This window comes from Numida meleagris, chromosome 3, assembly GCF_002078875.1.
Source record: "Numida meleagris isolate 19003 breed g44 Domestic line chromosome 3, NumMel1.0, whole genome shotgun sequence".
Taxonomy (NCBI): Eukaryota; Metazoa; Chordata; class Aves; order Galliformes; family Numididae; genus Numida; species Numida meleagris.
Window position 1 is genome coordinate 39364570 of NC_034411.1, and position 26036 is coordinate 39390605.

The following is a 26036-nucleotide window of genomic DNA, read 5'->3' on the forward strand; positions in this document are numbered from 1 at the left end:
CGTCTTTCTTTCCTTCCGTCTTTCTTTCCTTCCGTCTTTCTTTCCTTCCGTCTTTCTTTCCTTCCGTCTTTCTTTCTTTTTTTAAGAAGAGAATGCTTAGAAATACCTTCCTGCTCATTTTAAAATTTAGAATACTCTTGTAAATATGTATATATATTTTCTTTTTTGTTCTTGGCAATACGTGTAAAATTTTGAATGTCAGGTGCATCTGCAGGTTTAATTCAGAAACCATCTTCTGAGGAGCAAATAAACTGATGTCATATTTCAGCCCTTTCGCTTTACATATGCTAATTATTAGATTACATTTGGCAGTTGGTTGTTTTATTTTGAGGAAGAGGAAGTGTGAATATTAAATGACAGCTGTGTGCTTTGCAGCCAGCTCAGTCTTCAGGGCAGCCAGTGTTTATAGTGTTTTTAGGTTTAGCAAGCAAATTTTGGTTCTTTTATTTTGCCTTTGATACACTCCGAAACACAGTGGAGATAAGTGAATTACTTTGTTTTTATTGAAGGAAAAAGTGTAGCACATATAACCTTGATAGATTCTAAGTTACTAAAGTGGAGTGTGTTTGGATGAAGTAGAAAGGAAACTTGTGCCATTATAGTGAATGGTTGGGACTGCCATTCTGTATTGAGGTAGTGAAGTGATCTAGTTAAACCTTGACAGCTATTTTTTAATTTAAGCTTTCTTTTTTTCTTTGTTGAAATTACCTATGAAAATATAAATATTAAATATAAAAACTGGCATACTGAAGTTGCATTGTAGTTGGCAATGTGCTTTATGAAATATAAAGATAATTTTGTCTTTAAGCTCTATGTTTATATTCCCGATGCCCTTGATTTGTTAAGCTCACCCAGGAACCTAAAATAGCTAAACCGCACACTAAAGCACAGTGGAGGATTCTGTGAGGAGCTGTATACTCTGCTTCTAGAACTATATACTGAAGTAATTATTACATCATTGGAAACTTGGCTTTCTTGATTTAATAAAATTGAAGTAAAGCACATTTTGAAACAGACATACTCATGACATACAGGAACAGTGTGCCAGTTGCCAGTGTAACAACTGCAGATCTACAGAAATTATAAGGCTCAGGGAAATTATACCTGTGGCTGGATTTCTGGGGTGAAAAATAAAAAGTTAATACTGTTTTTTGATGATACAGTGATGCAGGGTGATGTCTGATAACTGATAATAGTTTCTTAATTTCTAATTTTTTAAAACCAGCACCCAGTGCCTTTTAGTTCAAGGAATTTAAAACTTTATTTTAGGAGGATCTTGTAGAAATGAAACACGAAAAACATTCTGGAGAGACAAGAGGTGCTTTGTTTATGATCACACAAGGTTTAGATATTTTTGTAAAGCACTATGAGAAATATCGCTTCTTGGAATACTCGGAGAAAAATGGAGTTTCATCTGTGAAGGCTCCATGTCTTGCCTCCCTTCTTTGTGAATATCCACTTGAAGCTCCTGATTTAGTATTAGTCTGTTTGATTTATTTATTTATTTTGTGTGTGGGTTTGTTTGTTTTTTAAATCTACTACTTCAGTGAAGTATTAATAAATCTTAACTGAACTTTTTATTTTGCTGGGGAAATCAATCCCTCATATTCTCCTCAGTGCTGTCCATAAACAAAATGGATGGAGGATGAAGGGACTGGTGATGGTGTGTTCTTTTGGGACATGCATTCTGTTGTGTGTCCCTGATCTGCTACATGCTGCTTTTTCTGGAGCTCTCTCATAGCTCTTCCTTCTTTGTTTCTGAGTGTTGCTCACTGGTGCAGTACTTCCTTTTCCCTTTCCCAAGCAGCTTCCTCCCCCCCCACCCCAGTAAAGCTACAAGTTTGCTTGTGTATAGTCCATGTAGTTGCAAAAGAGTAGTGAGCTCAGCTAACATATGCAAACTTCCTGGTCCTATTGCTACATACGTTTATATATGCTATGTATTATATGCATGTGCTCATATACTTCCTATCCTGAGAGGCTGAGCAATCCAGTCTTGCTCAGACTCCGTGTAGAAGGAGGCCTAGAAACTGATTGGCATTGATTATTGTATAGATGTAGAAACTGAGAGAAATGCTGATAATGAAATTTTAATTTTAGTCAAGAATGATTTGATACTGCTAAATTTAGTTGTCTAATACTATTTAAAAATATTTTCTCTAGCAATTCTTCTTATAGTTAACATGTTTTTCCCACTTCTCCCAATTCTATACCTTGACTTTTAATACATACGTAACTTAAGTTTCTATCTGATTATTTTTTTGAAACAAAAATCTATTTTTAATTATATTTTTGTTGCTTTTATTCTTAAGTGTCTGCTTTGGCTAGAATATACTTAATGTCTCCTTTCAGTCACTGTTAACTATGGTGATTTTCATGCAGACATCTACCTTCATTATTTTGATTTGTGTATTAGCATATTAATTCTGTCCTTTTTAAAGTACGTATTTTGTCAAGTATTTATCCCAGCAGCTGTCCAACTGTGTTGGGTATACTACTCCACGAAGATTTTACTAAAATAGTTTATTGTATGTTTTCTTGCCTTCTATGGAGGAGAAGAGCTAGCTAAGCACAATGGCAACAGATATTTCTCTATTTATGTTTAAGTTACAGAAAATAGAAAAATTACTTTGTGAGAATGGAAGACCTTATTTACAGATTTTGATACTGATTCATATTTAAGGAATCTTTCCATTGATTAGATATCTGGTCATAAATGTCATTTGTTCCTTCTCTAGAAGCATAGATTTCAAGAATAGTACTGCATACATGTTGATTGCTCAGACTCAGGATCTGCTTCTGTTGTCATGTCTGTAATTATTAAGTGTGGAAGATAGCTTGAACTGGGAAGAGAATGTTGTGTTTTTTTCTATTACATTAATATTTTATTTTCTAAGTGTTCATGTATTCAGTGAGGATGAATTGGAGACCTGTCAAACTTTCTTTTGCCTTTCCTCTTCAGAGGATTGCTTTGTAGTTATGGTATTTCACTAGAATGTTGATTGCTGAGGTTCCGTTTTGTAGACTTTTTACAATAAAGGTTTAATTTCCTTCTGTGTTTCAAATAGAGAAGTGAGAACTTATTTCTTACTGGAATATTAATGATATTGCAGCGCAGTGGGAATACATAGTTGCAGATGTAACTTAGCATGCAAACGGACTATTGGATAAACTTCACTCATTTTTTTTCTTTACATACATACAAAGAAACATAAAATATATGTAGATATATATATATAAAAACCAAAACTGCTTTGTAAAGAGCAAAACAAAAAGCCCCCACAGAAACAACCAAAAAACCCCAGATTTAAATTTGGTTCCTTGTATAGTGGTTCACTTACTCTACAAGTCAACCTGTTTGCACAGTATTTCAGGGTAGGAAGACGTTCAGTGCATTGTACTTTGTAGTTGTTCTGGGTAATCATTTCTGAATTTATATCTCAGTTCTACAGTTTTCTGTAAAGCTGCTTTTTTCCAGTTGACTCAGAATTTTTATGCTAATGTGTGGTCTTTCTTCAGTCTCTTTACAAAAGTCACCGAGGTTCTATAGAACTCAATGCAAACAATACCAGCCTTGTTTAGCTTAAGCACAATATTCTACCATTGTAATATTGTCCAACTTTTTATGTGCATATCAGAATGAGATGGAATTCAATGCACCATGCAAACTAACGTTGGGTCGTTGTGTGTGTGTGGGATCAATTAAATATATATCTCTAAATTACATTCTCTTTTTTGTGCAAGTGCACTTTTAAAATTAGTTACAAATGCTGTAATGAACTTGTTGCTCTGGTACCTGCTTAACAAAAATTAGATTTATTAAAATGTATTTTTATAATGTTAATTTTAATAACCTTAAAAATTAAGGGACTCAACAATACTGTCTGAGCACTGACTCCGGTCTTGTTCAGCGTCTTCATCAATGACCTAGACAAAGGGATAGAGTCCACCCTTAGGATTTTGTTGATGATGCTAAGTCGGGGGAGTGGCTGACACACTAGAACAAAGGTACAAAAGAACTTCCATATTGTGAAGGTGACAGAGCACTGGAACAGACTGCCCAGGGAGATTGTGGAATCTCCTTCTCTGGAGATGTTTAAATCTTGCCTGAACACTTTCCTGCTCGATCTACCATAGGGAACCTGGTTTAGCAGTGGAGATGGACTAGGTGATCTCCTGAGGTCCCTTCTGTATGTTTCTATGATTATATGATCCTTAATATTAAAAGAACTTCTGCATGATGGTGCTCTGAAGTTGGTTGGTTTTTTTTTTTCTTGGTAACTTTTAATTGCTTGTCGTACAAAATCAGTTCTCACTGTGCTTTAAGACATTAAATTACTGATGTGTTTTTAAAATTTAACTAATTTACTCTAGTTTCTTAAGTAGCTGAAAAGGAATTAGTTGGATTCTTTGCTTTATTTCCAGGTGATTTGACAGATATGTCTGGCAAAATGCATGGCCTTATGGCAGTCATAATGTTAACTGCTAGTAAGGATCTGAAAGGAAGTTACATTCCTGTACAATACACAGCAGGAAACGAGCTATTCCCTTCTAAAATTTTTCTTTAACTTTTCTGTGTAAAACAGACTCTTCTCTTATGAGTAATTGATTTTAGACTGTAGCTCATACAAGTCCATTTTTAGTGCCATACATAATGTTGACACTAATATCCAAAACCTTTTATAAGCAATTTTTAATATGTTGACAAATATGCAAACACAGAGTCAATCCACTTTAGAGATTAATGTTTCTCGAGGTTATAAGGAAAACAGAGTTTGATAATGCTCTGAATTTGAGAAGGGTGGTGGGATCTAGTGTTAATTTTACTGATCAAGATGGTAAGCATGAATTGAGAAGGAATTCAGTCTCATTAGATTGTGTCAAAAGTATAGTTTCTGTAATAATCTTATATGAGCTTTCTAAGAGTCAGAAGTTTAGCAAAGGTGACTGTTCCTTTTAAAACTCTTGATTTTTGAAATAACTCTGCAGTTTCTGCAGTGTAAATGCATTGCAAAAGAGAAAGAAATATGCACTGATACCAAGTAAAAATGTAGTTCCAGAAATGTGCAGTCTGTATGAATGAAACAGTTTGTTGGCTGAACAGAAACTTTGTGCTAAATTGAGGCCAATAATAAAATTCAAAGGCAGATTTTTTTTTGCAGTGCTTAAAGTTCATTGCTACATTTCTGCATGAACCATTTGGATCAGTTAATTATACCCTCCTATCTCAACACTTTCATTTACATAAGGAGCAGAACTTGATAAAACAAATGTAAAATTCAGTGTCTGGATTATTGGATGAGGAATTATGTAATCTGAATTTTAAAAGCAAAAAAACGGCCCTATGACAGCAAAATATTCCAGATAAATGTCAAATTATAATTCATATTCCCCATACTGACTTATAGTGGATCATATTCATATTGTTCATATTTCCCAGCAGTGTTACTTCATATGAATCTATTTAGATAAATATTTAAAGGTAAGTTACTGAAACTGTCAAATATGCATGTTTGTTTTCCCCTTTGAATCTTACGACTTGTTTGTAAGTTCACTAACCTACACAATTAGCTAATTACTGAAATATTTCTGTAAGTCGTCTTAAAGTGACTTCAAAAAGTCATCCTAAAGCCATCTTTGTCCTAAGAATTTAGGGAGATGATAGCAGAGTTATGGATGCCTGAAGCTATCATCTTGTTTCATCCTGTAAGAGATTTTTTACAGGAACCAAAGAAAGAGAATGAAAATAGATAGTAAATTTTTGCAGCAGTGCAATTCCAGAGAGTTCTTTGACACATACTTTACCCTAACAAACTAAAGGCAAAACTATAGAGCAGTGACAGAGATAGCAGAAAGATGGCTGAATTGCTTTTGTTTTTTTAGGGGGCCTAGGAGGGAGTGAGGATGGGGTGAGGTGGGATGTAATACAGTATTTACATAAAACTTTCGTTTTACTAAAATTACTTTCAGTTGCAATCTTAAGTCTCATCAATAACATTTTTTTTCAGTTTGAGAGCAATTTGATTCCAAATAAGATATCAAGTGATCACTGTACAAATGACACTTGACATTTTATTGCTCTTAAATTGTACTGAATTTGAGTGGACCACTGAGAAATGAAGGGCAATGTTCTGCTAGCAACTCTCATTCCAGTTACCATTCTTCCGTTTGCATTTAGGCTTATGTGAAAAGGTGTTCTTCATTGGAAAAGAACTGTGGCTCTGAAGTTGCCAAGTTCTTTGGTAACTAAGATATTTAAAGTATTTTGTTAATATTATGCAATCTGCTTTCCAAATTTACATTCTAAGATTAAAAACAAAATTGTTTTTACTTCGTAAGATTCTATGATTTAAGTGTATTGTGATCACCATAGAGTTCAACGTATTTTCTTTCTATGTTTAATTTGTTCTTTTGATTCACTTGAAAGGACAGAAGAAATGGAAGGGTCTGTTCTCAAAAAACTTATTTAAAAGCTCTTGATATGTAGTGATGTGAAATATTACTTCAGAGTTCATGAGAAGTTACTTGCTGACATCTGAAACTGCAGGGCCCAAATCGGTTGGAAAGATGCATACAGCTGGCTGGTAGTATTTCAGTTTATGCTACCTCACAGTTCATACCAGTTAATAAAGAACCAAGGTCAAACCAGAACAGTTCCCATTAATAAGAAAGCAATCAAGATAAAGGATAATGTTTCTATTTTTTCTTTAGAAACGTACTTTACTTTAATAAACTGTTTCCTTCTTTACTGCTGAAAACAATTCAGAGCTATGATATCAGAGCCATTCTATTGCCAAATGACATGACATAAAACTTTTTTTTTTACTATATTACTGCCTAGAAAACATAAGGAATAGAACAGAAGCTAGTATTCCTACTTTTCCGTAAAATGTGCCTTTTTATGTGCATTCTGTACTCTCTTTTTAGTGAAAACTCTAGAACTCTTTCACACTACGTTTAGAGTTTTCAATGGTCCATCTGTCATCATAGGCAATATTACAATTTTTTAAATTATTAATTAATAAGAGTGTACTTGTTTGTTTTTTTCATTATTGTGATCTTTTGTCTTTGGCAAGATTATCATTAAAGCAAAGGAAAATTTGAGTGAAGTAGACCTAAGGTTTTTTTTTCCTTCCCTAAATTGTACTAACTTGAATTTGTAAAACAACATTTATCCACTTTGTGATTGCCTACCCCTCCAGAGGTTTCAAAGTATCAGAAAAAGTGGTGTTAGCAGCAGCAAGTCACTATTTATGGCACATAAATTGGACTGAAGTAACGCTGAACTGACTTCTAATTAGTAGAGCCAGCTCAGCTCCCGAAGAGTATGGAGGGTGAATGTCTACAGCTGCATCTAGTAATTATAGATAACTTTTCATCCATCCTGGAGGAGTGCTGATGATGAGCCGATAGTACTTCTAACAAGAGTCACAGTCTAAAAAAATTTCAAGAAACTGTGTTCATTATTGTGAATATTCATTTTGCAAGACCTGGGTAATAACAGTATGAAGCTATAGAACAACTGCTTGTACTTGGCTGCAGTCAGAGCCATGTTTGTTTCTTCAGGCAATACTGTTTAGTGAGAGGTGATACAGGCTCACTTACACATGCTTGGAAATGTCCGGCAAATGCAATAGGTCTAGCAGAAGAAAAGAGAATTAACTTTCCTTTTGTGTATTGAGACACTGCAGTATGCCCAAGGAATTACTGGATGATGCATATATGCAGAGTGGCTGTGTAGTGCATTTGCAGCATGATACGTTAGGAAAATGCAGCCACATGGTAAGGTAGGAACTAGAGGATGATCCTATGTGGTCATGAGTTGTAAGGTCTTCCTATGGGACTTGTCTAGATCATCACCAAAATAGTGTTTTTTTTTCTAGAACAGTATTTTTTTCCCCCAAAGAAGCTAGAAGTTTACGAGTTGATAACTCGTAAAGAACTGGAATATGTTTTTTATACTACTTATACTGGACCAATCTTATGAGGACAAACTTAAACAAAACTTATGTTTAGAAAAGTTTTTCAGGTTTTATTTTAATTTTTGCATCTCTCTTTCAAGTACTGTCGCACAGTATTTGCACTTAGGGCATAGAGTAACAGAAGTAATAATGTAATTTCATAGAAACTGAATGTTAACGTCACGTGCGGATACTCTGCCCATAGCTTTATGTGTTTGGTGGACAGACTGACAGAAGGGTTATCTGTGTGGCAATTTAACAACTGATGCATGGCTTTTCAGCACTATTTGTAAGCATTGTTCTTGTATTTATGAACTTATTTTAGAAATGTGATCATTTTGAGCCAGAGTGAGAAAGTACATGGGGACATGTAGGATGACATGTCCAATTCTCAAGAACATCAGCAGAGCAAGAGGTAAAACTTCCTCATTTACCTCTTGGAGACTTTATACCTTTGAATCTACTCTGTAATTCCTGTTTCCTTTGGGCACTCACTCTCACTGTTGATAATTTGGCAAAATAGAAAATGTTTTTTTGTTATTGATTAGGGATTTTTTTCTCTTACTCAAGCTATTGCATTCCCATGATTAAAATCCTTGCATCCTCTTGTTACCTTTTTCACCAGTGAATGTCCTGGATCTGCCTTCTGCTTTAATTAATCTCTTTCTTCTTCAAAAAGTTGGATGCCCTTAAAAGTTATATGCAGTACATCTTGTAATATATTGAAGTATTTTTGGTGGAAGTAGTAACTTTTTGTGTTAGTGTAACTGTTTTGCTGATCGGAGGAATTTGATAGCTCTGGAGATGATGTTTGATGTATGAGCATGTGGAATCATACTGTGAAATCTAGGCAAGTACTTAGGACAATGGGAATGGTCTGACCTCTTCCAAGTGAAGATGGCAGATTTAATCTCTGCTTCTTTCTGAATCAATATTTTGTTATGAAACAGTTATATCAGAACCATTCAAAGGAACTTTATTTTCTGTCTAACAGTGGCTTCATACATTTCTAGAGCTCTTTTGAGTACTCTGTCAGAATTTGAAACCTATTTTATGGAGTAGGCAATCTCAACACAAATGGTTTGAGAAAACTGACTCATATGTTATGTACTTTATGTAGAAAATACAATGCTAACATGTTCAGTGAGAAGTCTAAAACCTTTAGGTATTTTTTGCTTGAACTCATGTTGTATTTAAATTTCGGTAGATTAACTTCACTATTTATAATTAATGGTATCACTTAACTACTTGTAATTTTTCTATCACATCATTTTGTCTGTAGAAATTTCTTATACGTTGAGAGCGAGAGCACTCTCACTGTTACTTTTTGAATGAAACTGGACAAGACTGAACATTTCTTAATAGTCTGTTCATGTTTTTTTCTTTTTCTTCTGATTTTCCCTATGCCTGCTGCTGCTCAGTGTTTTTCTAATGGAATTTCAATTCTACTTCATGCACTGAGCTAGAATAATAAGAAAAATGATAATTTAAGACATGATTAACTCTGGACATAGGTAGAATGTATTTTTCTTTGATTCTTTCAGAATAATGGAATGCATGACCATTATTTCTTCTTAAATGGTGATTTTCTTTTTTTCTGCCAGTGTTTGACAATATTTGTATTATAAACTTTTAACTACTGTATTTGTTAGTGTTTATGAGCAACCTGAAGGAAACAAGTTTGCTTTGAAATGTATCACATGTAGTACATTTGTTTCTTGATTATAATATGAATATTCTCCTCTGTAATCATCAGCTAGTCTGTTTACAGGTGCAGAATTTTCCTTGGAGAATCATCCCAACATGTAAAATTGTCAAAAACTCATTGTTATGCAGCAGGTTATTCAGCAACTACAGACTTCCCCTTTGCGGTATGCAAATGATGGCTTAGTACGATGTAGTAGTCCTTTTCCTTGTGTTTGAATGATCAAAATGTGGTGTGCAAGTCCTGTCTTTCTTTCTAAGCTTTGCCTCTGAAAATGGCGTAGTACATTTGTTCTTTAGCAATAGGATTATCATAGTGTTTAGCATCCTGTACAATGGGGTTATCATACGACGGTCCCGTTGGATCAGGACAAAGAAACATTCCCTGCCTTTGGGGGATTATGCAATTTAAATGAGAATACATGCCTTCAAACAGCAAGGGGCAATTCAGGAAAACATGAACATGTGACCGTTTCTGAGCCTGGAGACATAGTTTTTACAGAGGATTCTGATGTTGTACAACTTGCTTGAGAGGACCATTGAAACGACTGCAGCTTCAGTGAAGCTTGCTGCAGTGCAATATTTCAGTTTTGTAGCTGAAAGTTCTTATAAAAGATGAATCATTCATGCTCTAACCTGATCTCTCTTATGAAGTCATTTCTAGTGGTTGAGGCAAACTACGTGCCATAGAAACAGCTTTTTACTTCTATTTTGGAAGCTCTTTAGCTACACTGGATATGTAAAGTATTATACAAAATTTACCTGAATTGTCTGCTGACTGATATCTCTTGTTTTTTGTATCTGTATCATTATGTATTACAGAATCTTATTCAAAAAAAAAAAAAAAAACCTGAAATAAATGTTCTGTATTACAATTTTTTTTTTAAGGATAAAGTTATTTACAAGAAAATTCTGATTACTATGAAATGTTGCAGGCAGAGAGATAAGTATGTCTTAATACTTTAAGATACTGGCATATCTTAGTCATCTAGTCTGCCATACTTCTGGTCTAAGGAGATAATGCACATAAATGTAAAATGTGTTCCAGATGTCATTTTACTCTCCCTGTAGAAAACAGATTATTTAATGTTCAGTAGGCAGAGTTCCTTTTTTTTTTCCCTGCACTTTGACATGTAGATTCATGAGTGGAAAGAATGAAAGGGAACAAAAACTCTTTGGTGAATTCTGTTTATTTAAAATTTGCACTGATAGAAGAACTTGGCTGACAGGTATGTAGTTTCTATTTGCAATTAACAAAGAGTCACACTGCCAAAAAAAAAAAAAAAGGTTTTGGTTAACGATAATCTGTGAGGAGTTTAGCATTTGTGTTGTTCTTTTGTTCTTTCGCATGGGATAAAAAGTGATCAGTGCTGGTACGTGTACTTTCAACCCTTCCCTGGAAAAATTATAAGAATTTAATATTAAGACATTTCCTCTTTATTAATCGCATTATGTTGTAGGCCTTACTGTATTTTTGTGAGGTTACACAATTTCAGATAAAAGTAATACAACTGAATTGGAAGAGTTCAAATAAAGTTTCTTAGTGTGTTTGTCAGTGGTCGTTTTGCTATTGATTTCAACGTAATTGTGATTTCACTCTGCTACTTTGCATGCTTCAACCTGAGCTATATATAATTCCAAGTCCAATTTTGTAGTTAAACTCTGCAAAAGCTGCATAACTGAACGGTCTGTAATAGAACTGTAAGAATAGCAGGCTTTCCAGTTTGTTTTGAAAATGAATTAACCATTATGCATCCCTGTTTCAAAACTTGTGCTAGTGGAAAAATAGAATATTAACATTGATGTTTTAAGAAAATACAATGATAAAACATCAGATGGAAGGTGATTTCTAAGAAACTTTAAGATCAGTGATATTAATATATTAGTCATAAATGGCTGTAGATAAAACATTGATATTCACTGAGAGATCATCTATGTTGCTTGATTGAAAATCTTGAACAATGTTTTTCAGTGAAACTATCAGTTGAGCTTCAGTATTTAAGGAATGAATATTCGATGAAAGTAATAGAAGATATGGTGGTAGGTATTCTTTGATATTGTGATTTACACCAATGGATCTATGTCCAGGTAGAGGTTGGTCACAAGTGGTTGTCCCCCAGGAGTCCCTCATGGGACCAATGCTCTTCAACATTTTTATCAGTGGCTCAGATAGTGGGATTGAGTGCACCCTCAGCAAGTTTGCTGATGACACCAAGCTGAGTGGTGTAGCTGACACAATAGAAGGGAGGGATGCCATCTAGAGGGACCTGAACAGGCTTAAAAAGAGGGGCCATGTGAACTGAATGAGGTTCAACAAGGCCAAGAGGAAGGTGTTGCGCTTGGTTTGGGACAAACCCAGATATGTGTACACTCTGACTGAAGAGCTCACTGTGGGTAGCCCTGCAGGGAAGGACTTGGAGGTCCTGGTGGACGAAAAGCTAGACATGAACCAATAGTGTATGCTTTCAGCACAGAAGTCCGACTGTATCCTGGGCTGCATCAAAAGAGCAGGGAGAAGGAGGTGATTGTCTCTGTGAGGCCTCATCTGATGTAGTGTGTTCTGACTTGGGGCCCCCAGTACAAGAAAGACATGGAGCTATTGGAGTGGGTCCAGAAGAGGGCCATGAAGATGATGAAGGGGCTGGAGCATCACTCTCTTGAAGAAAGGTTGAGGGAGCTGGTTTTGTTCAGAGAGGAGAAGGCTTCGGTGAGACTTCATTGTGGCCTTCCAGTACCTTAAAGGAGCTTATAAGATGGAGGGAGACTGACATTTTATGTGGGCAGATAGTGATAGGACAAGGGGCAATGGTTTTATATTAAGAGAGTGGAGATTAAAATTAGATGTTAGGAGGAAATTCTTTACTCAGAGGGTGGAGAGACACTGGCACAGGCTGCCCAGAGAAGCTGTAGATGCTTCATTCCCAGAGGTGCTCAAGGCCAGGTTGGATGGGACTCTGGGCATCCTCATCTGGTGTGTGGCAAACCTGCCCATGGCAGGTAATTGGGACTGGGTGATATTTAAGGTCCCCTCCATTGTAAGCCATTGTATGATTCTGTGAATCTTGTACCTTTTCCAAAGTCATGCAACTGTACTGCCTTGACAAGAAATGTGACGCTATTGTACTAGTGTTGGGAACCATGTAGGCTGTTGTCATTCTTAGTTATAATTTCCCCCTCTCTACCCTGCTACACTATCCCAAATAGTCTAAGCTGTGATACGATTGTTGGTTGATTATTAAGTAGGTAAATATGTTTCTGTATCTCTATCATTTCAACAAGGGTTTCTTTTAACTTTTTACTTTTACATTTCTCTTGCAATAATTGCAATAACTGTAAAGAAAGACAAAGCAATTAAGGAAGTGTGCAACAAATATTCACTACACGGTGGCTCAGATGAATTTCCTGTAGTCAAATGAAGACCTTCTCATCTTTCTTCTGTCTCTTATCTATGTCTGCATATTAATCATGTCTGAAATCTTCGTATGAGAAGTAACAATTTATACACTAGTAGTTACAGCTTTAATCGTAAATTTGGTATATTATAACTTGAACTATTTTTTATGAACTGTGCTCATAATTTGTTCATTTTATTATTTCCAATCCATTTTGCACAGCTGCAATCTGAATAAGCGGCCCAATTATAGTTAGTGTCATCCTTTAATATTCACTGTGCCTCATAGAAAACTTTGAAAGAAATGTTCTATTTAAAGACAATTATTCTTAAATATCATGGCTTTCTAGAGACATTTGCATGAAAACAAATGCCTGAAGAGCTCATCTTCCTTTTTCATGTCCCAATCTAGAGCAATAATTCTCCTGTGATATCATAATCAACTGTCATATGATATGAGATCACAGTTCTATGTGACCGGAATTTTCAACCTTGGATACATGCTTGAAATCCTAGCACAGCCCTTATTTTGCTAATGAAAACTAGGCAATTCTGATTTCAGAATCAACTTGGAATTTGGCTGCAGCTTTAAGAAATAAGTGCCTTTAATATATATACTAAAAATATTTTTTGTATGAATTTTCACGTTTTGAAAAGCTACTTTTTTTCCCCTATATTAGTTTTAGGAAATAATGCTCTGGGTCAGGTATGTTCAGTGGGTTATGTGGTTCAGAATTTGTGAAAATATCAGTAGCTTAAAAACTAAATGTATTTCTCCTTTGCATTGTTCTTTTTCATTGCTATTAGAAGAATGGACCCAAAGTCAGAATTTTCTTGCAGACTTTAAATTCCCATAAAGTAGCCATTGTGTAACTACTACTCTGATATGCCGGCAAATCAGAGAATGCTGTTTTTCTATGCGTTTATTTGAAGAGTGGAAACTAACCAGACTCTGAGCACATGTAAATTGTTGCATAGAATTATGTGAATACAAATTAAATGTCTTGTCTTCAGCTTTTTATATATTATTTCTGCCTACACTCCTATTTTATCACATCGCACTTCTCATTTTTTAAGATTAGTAGATCTTGAGAGTCATGATTTGTAGAATTGTCATCCTGATAAATAGTAGAGATTAATGCTTTCATCCAAATTATGCATCCTTTTTAGGATGATAACATTACATAATAATAGGGGCAGATTTCCAAATTCTTGATCAACAAAACGGTTACAGAAAGACTTCTTAAATAATTCATTTCTGTCTATCAAGGCTGACATGAGGCAGGGTTACCAAACAGCCTCCTTTTGACAGGATAGTGCAATAGTACAGTTCTTATTCATTGCTCTGCTACTGGCATGGGAATGTTTGTGGGCATATATCCAGGTCCCCAGGAAACTTGGAAACATTCCATTTTAAAGAACTGTAACTGTGGCTAACAAACCAGCTGCTGTATTGAGCTCAGAAGGAAGTCTTTGTAGCAGTGTGGAAGGAACTTAAGTTATTTGCATAACATCCAGCAGCCTTAGTGGGAAGGGTTGGCAAGAGGACAACAGCAGGATAGGCGGCATCGAGCTTTTTATCTTCTGGCTTATCTGTCAGTGATTCCATTCTTAAACTTGACAAAAAGGATGGGCACAAAGAAGAGTACTCGTGGTCTTACTGACAACTTTCTTTGTGGAAGTAATAGTTCATTACTTTTACAAGAAAAAAAAAATCAGTTTATAACAAATGGTATCAACATCATCTCTAGATGTTTGTGAGTTGCTGAATTCTTATTATGGAGAGAGAAAAACATTAACAAGTGCAGGATAATATATTGCTATCCATCAGCGTAGGCCAGCTGTCAATCCAAACACGCTGTTATACGAAGTTACAGGAATGTACAGAAATGATCAGTGCTAGAACATGTATTATATACATTAAAAACAGGCAGATTTTGTCTATTAGGCCAACTTCTGTTTAAAAAAAGTTTCCTAGTATGCCTTAAATTTTGTCAGGTCTTCAAATACTAATATTTTCAATAAAATACCAATCAAGAGTTCTAAAACAGGTATTTCTTCTTCTGTCATGCTAGCTTTACACTGTAAAGGATAATAATACTCTTTTTTTAAATGTTACCTTCTGCTGTGTACCTTTGTTTAAAATGCTCAGGCCATACTTCACAAAGTATTTAAGGCAACACTACCAGAAAAGGTTGTCTTGCTTTCATGTTGCCTCTGGGTTCTTTCCTACTATGTACAAATACAGCAGAAGAGAATGGAATTTTTGTAGGATAGACTATATTGGCCTTATGTGTATTTCCCATTTTGTAAGAGCTAATTTTTGATTAAAAATGAAATAAAATAATTAATGGAGTAACAACTTCTATGAATGATTTTGTGTAGGAAAAGACAAGAAGTCTAGAAGATGCAATTCTCCATAATTAAAAAAATTAATCTTCAGTAAGCAGCTAAATATTCTTCCTGATATGAGAAATTGGCCTCTGTTTATTCTCACTACTTCTTTGTTCTTGCATAATTAGAAAGATGATTCTGGAGTAGCTTAGTCTTCTTTCATTGTTTTTATTTGGTGAAGTTGACTTAATATATAACTTTACTGTTCATATAAAGAACACTTCCAATAACTGTTAATGTGAATCCCATGGAAGTTTTAATGTATCTCACCACTGCGGTATTACTTGTGCCACAAAAATAAGTATATTGGTTGGTACTTTTCTTGTGTTTCATAAGTCTGTGTTTAAAAATCCTACCTACTTTTTCTGAAAGATTGTTTTTCCAAACAAGTTAGTTTAAAGAATTTTCGTAGTCCTGTAAGGAACCCAAAACTTTATTTTACTTGACGTAATCAGCCATCAAACAAGAGTTCTGAGGAATTCATATGTAGTTAAAGTTGCAAAATATTAACATATCATTGGATAAAGTTAATAATAATGATGAGTTGCATAGAAACCATCTTATTTATGATGCTGTTGTAACTCCAGCTTGTGTTTATTGACCCATTTTAGTAGAAGAGTCTTCAAGTTTGCTGTATGAAGTGCCGCTTTGTGTTTTTTTCTTGACAATCAGAAAAAATACTCTGAACTTTAAATTTAAATTATTCCTTTCCCTTCCAGCCTCACATTTCTTTTTTTTTTTCTTGAGAGTTTTTGTGACATTAAATGTAGAAGGAAAGAAATTATTTTCTAAGCTCCTCTCATCATCTCATATCTTCACTGAAGTCAGGGGAGAATTCATATTTCAGTCTAAATTGACCTGACTTTCTTTAACTCTCATAAAGGCATATATGTTTATTAGTCTAGTTTTATGTGATACATTAAGGCATGTGCTCTGCTAGTGAATGAATCTTCACACCATGAGTTATGATTTTCTTTAAGGTCATTAAAGCTTTTGAAGATTTTTTTTGTTCTAGAAAATTCCAGATTTGTAAGTAATTTAAAACTTATCAACAGGACTACTCTCTTCTCTTATTTATGGAAGACAGCAGATGCGTTCTCTAGCATAGTAACTGCATTAACAATTCAAGTTTCCACCTAGAGGAATGTAATGTAACAAACAAAACTGTTTTGCACTTTAAGTAAAAGAACGTAAGGAAATCTCTTTGGAGAGGGAGGGGAAATACATCTATTCATTGAGTTATAATAGAAAGTTTACTAATCCTTAAAATGCTCTTATAAATGGGACATTTTTCTTTGTCTAAGGTCCTATGTGTTTCGTATATTTTGCTTACATTTTTACCACTCTTACCTCAGTAACTCTTGTATTAATCAGTTTGCTTGGAACTTGAAAAAGTTGTCTTACAGATGACTGTACTTTCATGTTATGTAAAAAACAGTGAGTAAGTAGAGAATAGGCATCTATTGTTACTGTCAGTATTGGGGGGGAAAAAATGCACAGAGAATTGTACATGGCTAATATAGTTGGCTGGCTATTCAGTGTACATGTACTGATTGGCCAATGAGCAGCTGTGCAAGTCCAAACTACTCTCATCCTGTGGGGATCGTATAGGAAACTGGAATTTTTGCATTTGTTGTGTTTTGGGAGGCAAAGAATACAAAACCACAAAAAAACAAGTCTCATTAGTTTCAGTTTCAGGGGAACTGTATATATACAAACAACACTAAAAGCTTACCACTGTTGACTATAAACATTTTAATGCACTTTCTTTTTATATTTTTTATAAACAGATAAAAGACATTTGACTGGATTAATACTGAACTGAATGCATCTGAACGGAAGGAAATGTTTTAAGATTGCTCTCCCGGCAGAAGCTGGACAAAAATGGGACACTGAAGGATCTGCTCACTCTTCTGGGAAGACTGTAACTGTATATTTATATTGGGGTTTACTGGCCCATAAAAAAACAATGTAATAATAAAACTAACAGTACATTTATGTAACATTAGTGGCTCCCCTCCCACTGACTGGACATGAGTGATCAAAGGTCTTTGCAAGAGGATAAGCACAAAATCAGCAGAACTTCCTCAAAGTTCAGGGAGTCTTCAAGAAGCATGCAATCTGATGATTATTTTGCTAGAAAACTTAAAGCTTTGAACGGTAGCATGGGTCCTCCTGTTCCTTCAAATGCATCTAGCAAAACTGAGAGTAATCAATCAAATGGTACACCAGCTGTGCCTAAAATGGGTGTTCGAGCAAGGGTATCTGAATGGCCCCCTAAAAAGGATTGCTCTAAAGACCTGAGTAAGGCTGCTTGGGAAAACAGACCTCCAGCTAGTTATGAAAGTGTTGGATCAGTACATCCAAATGGACAAAATGACCAAAATGAAGGGCAGCAAGAAGAGCTAGAACTGGAATTTGCAGAGGGAAAATACTCTATTGGGGATCTTTTTGTTCATTCCCCTCAAAGGGGACTTCATCCTATAAGGCAGAGAAGCAACAGTGATGTGACGATAAGTGATATTGATGCTGAAGATGTTTTAGACCAGAATGCTGTTAACCCAAATACTGGAGCAGCACTTCATAGAGAATATGGCAGTACTTCTTCAATTGACAGACAAGGATTGTCTGGAGAAAATTTTTTTGCAATGCTAAGAGGATACAGAGTGGAAAATTTTGAACATAAAACCCTTGCTCCTTTTGGATTTCCTGAGTTTTTCCACTGTGATCCTTCAGTTTCTCCAAGTCTACATGCTGCTGCACAGATTTCCAGGGGAGAATTTGTCAGGATTTCTGGCTTGGATTATATGGATAGTGCCCTGCTTATTGGTCGAGACAGGGAGAAATCTTTCAAGAGGAGACTAAAATCAGAAGCAGTAGAAACATCTCTATTTAGAAAATTACGAACAGTTAAAAGTGAACATGAAACTTTTAAGTTTTCTTCTGATCTGGATGATAGACTCGACAGAAATGTTCGCTCTTGGAACTGTCAGAAGTGTTTTGCACATTATGATGTTCAGAGCATTTTGTTTAACATAAATGAAGCAATGGCTACCAGAGTAAATGTGGGAAAAAGGAAAAATATAACAACTGGGGCTTCAGCTGCGTCACAAACTCAGATGCCAGCAGGCCAAACAGGAAACTGCGAATCACCTTTGGGAAGCAAAGAAGATCTCAATTCAAAAGAGAATTTAGATGCTGATGAGGGTGATGGGAAAAGTAATGACTTAGTATTAAGTTGTCCTTACTTCAGGAATGAAACTGGTGGGGAAGGAGACAGACGGATTGCACTTTCTAGGGCAAATTCAGCATCTTTTTCTTCAGGTGAAAGTTGTTCTTTTGAGTCTTCTCTGAGTTCCCATTGCACAAATGCTGGTGTTTCAGTGCTGGAAGTACCAAGAGAAAACCAGTCAATTCACAGAGAGAAAGTGAAGCGTTACATCATAGAACACATTGATCTTGGAGCATACTACTACCGCAAGTTCTTCTATGGAAAAGGTAAGTTCTCCTAATGCAACTGATTTGAGACATGTATGCATTAGATTTTACTTGCTTAGGAAAAAAAATTTCTTCTCTATGGGAAGACCTAAGTATTACTGAGGATCTTGAAATGTGTTACTAAAATTAAACGTCTTAATATATCCCTGTGGGTAAGCAAGAGTCAGCAAACAGTGGATTATGTATAAAGATATGCAGTACTTGCCTAAATTCACTAAGTGTTGGATCACTTCAATTGGTTGGTAAAGTAACTTCTCTGTTCCAGACTTTCTTGGAAGGCAGGATAAAAAGATCCCATTTATACCCAGAAAATGCCTTGGAAATACCAATACTCAGAGTGGAAATCACTATTTCCTATAAGGTTATTCCAAAAGAAAACATTTTATTATTGAGGCTCATGACTGCCTTCTAGATTAAACTGTCTTCTTGTGTCTCTGGGGTGTTTCATACTGTACATATGTATGTATGCTCATAAAACAGGAAGCTGTTGATAATATTTCATTTCTGAGCCTTAAGAAGATTGTTCTCTGCCTTTCTCCTATCCTTTTATTCTCTTGGATATCTTCAAACTGCAAAGTGGCAGGGTACTTTTCTCAGTAGAATAACTAACTTGGCTTAAATCATTATTCAGATAAGATATTTCCACTCTGATCTGCTTTGGCTCTCTGTATTCAGCGCTGTGTTGGTCAGTGTGTTTGTAATCCCTCTTTTTGTGAGAGGGAGAACCCCAAAATACCTCTCTGGCCTATCTGTGTTATGAATTCCCACTCAATCTTTTTGCTGCTATTAAAAGAAGAAGAAAAAAAAAAAAAAAACACTTTTATCCTTAGAAGATTGTTTGTTACTGCCTGAGTCTTCCTGAAATCATACTTCCTTTGCCTTCTAACTGTATTTGAACGGCAGGAAACAAGCTCTATGCTGTATTCCTTCCTGTACTCCTTCCTCCTGTGACCCTTCATGAGAGACTCAAAAGAGAGTCCAGTAAAGTTTAATGATATGGTGGAAACCTAGAACATATGGACTGTAAAAATGGTGTATTTAAAAGAAAAGGAGGGAAAAATCTGGAACTGTGATGTAAGAGGAAGAAAAATACACGTAGTTAAGCAAGGACAGGCAGTAAATTCAAATATTCAAAATGTCTTCTAAGCTAGGCAGGTTGCAAAGGTTCGAAAAGTGCTGAGGTAGTCACAATGGAAGAGAATGGAGGAAAACTTGTGAGAACAGAGTGTATTTTTTGAGAGACAGAAGAGAGAATTGGCATAGACAGAAATGATTGTCAATGGAGAAATGTTGTGGCAGGAAAGGAAGAAAGAAAAAAAGACAAGGTCTAAGCCAAATAAAAGATGACTTGTTTGTGAAATGCTTTTACAGTGGAAGAGTTACAGTTTCAAAGAGCTGATTTTTTTTTTATTATTTTTTTTTTGCAGTGAAAAACAGTGATGGAGAGAGAAAGAAAGTATAAAGAGAAAATGCTTTAAATAAGATACTTGAAACAAAGTTAATGATTTTTCTTGAAAGCTGATGCAAATGCAGTTAGTTTTAATGAACTGTTGTTCTGATGTTAAATAATCTCTTGACTAAAAATAAAGTATATTTATATTTGTTAGTGTAGTGTTAAAAATTCAAACAGCATCTGAGTTGTACCCCAAACAGTATAATACTGATGAATGCGAATTGTTACTGTCCTTGTTACTAAGTAACAAGGGATTGCGCCAGGGGAGATTTAGGCTGGATGTTAGGAAATACTACTTTTCTGAAAGAGTGGTCAGGCGCTGGAACGGGCTGCCCAGGGAGGTGGTTGAGTCACCGTCCCTGGAGATGTTCAAGAAACGTTTAGATATAGCGTTGGGAGACATGGTTTAGTGGGGTTATTGGTGGTAGGTGGATGGTTGGACTGGATGATCTTGTAGGTCTTTTCCAACCTAGCTAATTCTATGCTTCTATGATTCTAAGTGTTCTGTAGGTAACGTTCTTCAAAAGTAAATACTGTGATGTAGTTAGTATTCAGGAAGAAACTGCTGTAGTCTCACCTTTGAAATGATATATATGCCATGCCCTCTTCCATATTAAGTTTCTGTGGAACTGTAACAGAAGCTGTACAAGAGAAGTCTGTATTCGATAACTACTAGGAGTGAGAGAACAACCAAGTCAGGGCAAATGTAGCAAAAACTCAGTTTTTGGTATCTGCTATCTGAGAGGATCAGGCATGTAGGGAATGTCTAGATTACCTCCAGGAGAACACAGTTTTACCTAAGCAAAGTTTTATAGTCCGTACAGGATATAAAACAGGCATTTTGCCTTCAGCACCAAGATGTCTTGCTGTTGTGCTGATCTCTTGTATAAGAAAAAGTGACATTTATATGCATACCGAGTCTTACTTGATGCTATTCTGTGACAGTGAGTTATCCTAGCTGATTGTTCATTGAATTGTAGATTTAATAGCACAGTTGAATTTAGCAAAATGATTGTGGAAGGATGAAATGAAAATTTAGCAAACAATAGTCGCTTGTATATAGAGACATATGTAATGCTACTAATTTTCTTTGCCTTCAACAAGATATCTGTGATAGAAAAACAACTTTCTGCACATTTGATTTAGTTCACAGTTTTATAATTGGCACTTGTCAGCATACAAGTTTTATTTCTGTTTTAAGATGCATGGAAGAAACACCCAGGCATGTGTAGCACTAATTATTCCGTTCCCTTTCAAGAAATGAAAGACTTGGAATTCAGTCTTCTGAAATGAGCTGTAGTTTTATATTGCATATTTATAAGCATTGTAACTATTGTTAAAATCAAATCCAACAAGACTGATGTAAAATATGTTAATGTTTATGGAAAATATCTTCTCAGTTTCCAGTTGAGGTTATCAAAAGCTAGAATATTTTATTTTATCTAATGGTTTTGATTTATTAATCGTGTCCTTTAGTGAACTACATTTTTGTGTGATGGACTGGGATGAGAGAGGGAAAAAATTGTGTTGGTTTTTTTTAAAAGGATAATTGAAATGTGCTTTTATTATCATTGAGTTGTCCTTTTCCTTTTGTGTGATTATCCTCATAATACCTCAAGACTTGACTGTTACTACTATGCTTTTTATTTGTGGTACGCTTGCTAACAATTTTTACAGTTATTGGATTTATGTGCTGATATCAAACAGAAAAAATGCCCTAAAAGAAATGCACAGGCTTAGCAAGCTTTTGGTATTAACTCAGACTTCTATAAGTAAGACCTTCATGTTAGAAGGAATGTTGACATCTGTTTCTCAAAATGATAGATAAGGAGTATTTACTGTCTCTCTTCAACCAGCTAAAAAATAGCATTTTCCTCCTTCATTTCTTGTTGATACTTTTAATTCAGTGTAAATAAAATTAATGACATTAATGAGTTTGGAACTTGAGATTAAAATACAAACAAAACAACCTAGAACTAAAAATGTTGTCTCTAAATCTTGTGGTATATACATTCATAACTTTTAAAAATTTTTTCTCTCTTATCTGCTAACATCTTGTACAACATATCTGCCAAGCTTGCATTTTTCTGTTCAGTGATATAGCTGCCAAGGTTCCTGGTAACTTTGGAATACATTTTTCTCTACCTCAGAACAGAAAGCTATAGAAACTGTAACTAAGTTTACCCCTTGTCAAAGCCTGAATATGCAGCTATGGGGTGTCGTTACGTTGTTCAAAGTGTTTGACCTAGGAATATCACTCATGCACGTGCAAATTAATATTGTTATGGTCTGTACAGTCTTGTTCCATTGATTTGTTTACTAATTGAAGTTCAAAGTTTTGACTTAACACTATGAATTATGAGCTATAATTAATCCATGCAGGTAGAATGCCCAGGATGGAGAAGAAGGGAAGAATGTAGCTGGTGAGCATGAAAGAATAGGTTTGTCTGTGCCTCTGTGATCCTAGGTGTTCCTTGCAAAAAAAGGTTTTCTGGCTACAATGTGCTGCTACTCGTTTTCTCTCCAGAGGGAGATGGACTGTAACCACCAGCATATTGTATAGACAGATCTTAGAAAGGCTACGGGATTTGCATAATTGGAGATATCTTTATCTTTTTGTATCCATTCCAAGCGTGGGATCACTGGGATGACTTCCCAGAGAAAACTTCCTTATTCATTTCTGAAGACTTTCTTATTTGTTCATCAAACTAGTTTAATCTAGATAATCTTAAAAGAACAAATTAATCTATTACATCATTACTATTTAAAACCTAGAGTTATAGCATAAACTGATTTGGAGGAAGTTTCTGGAGGTCATCACTCCAATTCCCTATTTAAAGCTACCTTTAAAAGTAGTTTCTGAGCAACCTGTTCAGAACCTTGTCTCTCTAGATTCTTTCCATTTCCAAAAATAGAGATTTCACAGACTCTCCTGGTAACCTGCTCCTTGGTTTGATTCTCCTCAATGGGGAGCTGTATCTTGTGACAGCAGAATCTTGTCCTTTCTTTCTTTACCTTGGAGAAGAGTCTGGTTCTCTCTTTACTGTTACTCTCCTTCAGATAGTGGGATGAGACAATTACTCTCCTGCTCTTCTTAAGGCTACAAAAACTCAACTCCTTTGGCTTCTCCTCTTCTGTTATATGCTCCAACCCCCTGTTGTCTTCAAAGTTTTCTTGGTAATTTTCTGCTGGACTTGTATCCAGTTTTAGACAGAGGGTGATTGCATTGCATGTGTGGTCTCACAAGTGCCAGATAAAGAGAAATAATCTCTTCTCTTGACCTGCTGGAATACTCTTACTAGCACAGCTCAAAGTGTGCTTAGCTTTCATCTCTCCCAGGCTCTTCTGCTGACTGCTGTGTAACTTAGTGCTTACCAGGGCCCTGTGTCCTTGTCCAGAGCTGCTCCTGAAATAGTTTGTCCCCAGCCTGTGCTGTTTCATGAGGTGTCTCTGAGATGCAGGTCTATGTCAGCTTTCATGTTCTTAGACTACTGAGGTCCCTCAGAAATGTAGCTATAACCTACGATACGTGAACTATTTCCCTTGGATTTGAACTTGTATGTGAAATTCTTGAGGATGTACTCCATCCCATCCTTCGAATCACTAAAAAATGGTATTAAAAAATAACAGCTCCACGATCAACTTTTGATACAAATCTTTCAGCAGCTGGCCACTAAATGAAATTTGTGTTGCTTATCAGAATCATTTAAGGCCAGCTGTCTGGTCACTTTGTCTACTTTGTCATTTTCATGTCCAAAGCAAGTATTTTCAGTTTACCTACACAGATACTATGGGAGACTATCAAAAGCATTGCTAAAATACATGTTCCTGACATTCATTGCTGCATCTTCATCCACAAAACCAATTATCTCATTGTAGAAAGCAATTGGTTTGGTGATGCATTATTTGCATTTGGTAAATCTATGCAGGCTATTTTCAAGCATCTTTATTGCTCATGTACCTGGCTTCCATTATAATTTTTCTTTGATCTCACAGGGGTCTAAGACTTGTGGGGCCTGCTTGTAGCTTCCCAAATTCATTTTTGTGGGTACAGCCACTCACTATGACATTTCATAGGTGTTAGTGGCCTTACAGTGATACTGGCCAGTTTCCTCAGTATGTATCCTGTCTTATTCCAAGGACTTGGATATGTCCAGTATGCTTAAATGGTCTCTATCTTGGCTGTCTTCTTCTGTAAGATGCGTTTCACAGACATAGCCCTACTTGGCCAGGACCATTTGGCTCAATGACCAATTTAACTTTACACAAAGATTGAAGAGTTGCTAGTCTCAATTTTCACTTGTCAAAACTGAATTGCTGCTTTGAATTTAAAGCTTTAAGCAAGAATAAGAATAAACTGAATGAAATGAGGGAAGCTACCTTATGCCTTATTTGTTTGGAGACTACTAGCTTTTATTGGAAACTTTATCTAGATAGTTTCTTCAAACTAGTTTTTTACAGTGTCATGCAAAAAAAAATGATTACTTTGGTATCAGAAGGTGAAATTAATCATGGGTTGTGTGATGAGTTATCGTTCTACTCATCAAAATTCATATTTTGTGACTTACGTGCTTACTGTACAGTAAAGAGTACACCCAGTGTTTTTACAAATCACAGAGCTCAATTAGAAATAATGCTTTTTCTTGATACAAAAAATTTTTAATGTAATTTGAACATTTTCTGAGAGATTCACACTTCATTATTCTCTTCTTTCTTCATTCAATTTTGTTCAAAAGAGCATCAGAACTACTTTGGAATAGATGAAAATCTTGGACCTGTAGCAGTCAGCATCCGGAGGGAGAAGGTTGAAGATGCTAAGGAGAAAGAAGGATCTCAGTTCAACTATCGTATAGTTTTCAGGACAAGTGAGGTAATATTATTTCAGTAATTCTGCAAATGAATTTGTTAGTAATTCTGCAAAGGAAAGTTATCTTAGGGTGCTAATTGTTTGCTAACTCGGAAAGTAAATCTGCTAATGGGAAAGGGATGTTTCTTGTACTGTTAGTAAATGTAGTTGCTACCTAGGCCAAAGTTCTCCTCTTCCCTGCTACATTCATTTTTTCTTTTTAGGCAGGCACCCAAAAGGAGGTAAGTTGACTGTAATTAATATATCTGCATAAGAAAGGAATCAGATCTGTAGATAAACTTGGACCAAACTGATAGATGTTATGTTTCTAATGATAGGAATAAAAGATTAAGAAAAGCAGGGATAAAAGAGAGGGGAAATATATGAAAATGAATACTAAAACTTAAGTGTACTTTTCTGTATTCTATTTCAAACCATTTTGTTAGAAGCTTTTTTTTTTCTGAGAGAAATATGCTTCATATGCTTCAAATAATTTGTGGAAGGAATATTACAACTGGAAGAGAAATGAAGAAGTGCTGCTCTGTTCTCCTTGTCCCTGGTAACCAACGATAGGGTGTGTGTGAATGGCAGAAAGCTGTGCCAAGGATATTAAGAAAAATTTCGTTAGTATGAGGATGGTAAAACACTGAAATGGGCTTCATAGTGAGGTGGCTTATGCCCCTGGCCTGCCAAGTTCAAAAGAGTTCAAGGATAATGCCCTCAACAATCTACTTTAGGTTTTGGTTAGCCCTGAAATGGTTAGGCAGTTGGTCTCAACAATCTTTGTAG

General features: G+C 35.5%; 1 protein-coding gene across 2 annotated transcripts in view; it reads left to right on the forward strand.

Moving 5' to 3' along the window:
* Nucleotides 1–26036, forward strand: part of SIPA1L2 (signal induced proliferation associated 1 like 2) — a 145351-nt gene that overhangs the window by 38060 nt on the left and 81255 nt on the right. For both annotated transcript variants that reach the window (XM_021391453.1, XM_021391454.1), the window contains exons 3-4: nt 17241–18948; nt 25138–25271. In XM_021391453.1, coding sequence (XP_021247128.1) covers nt 17484–18948; nt 25138–25271 — 1599 coding nt within the window. In that variant the 5' untranslated portion in view covers nt 17241–17483. The remainder of the gene's footprint in view (nt 1–17240; nt 18949–25137; nt 25272–26036) is intronic.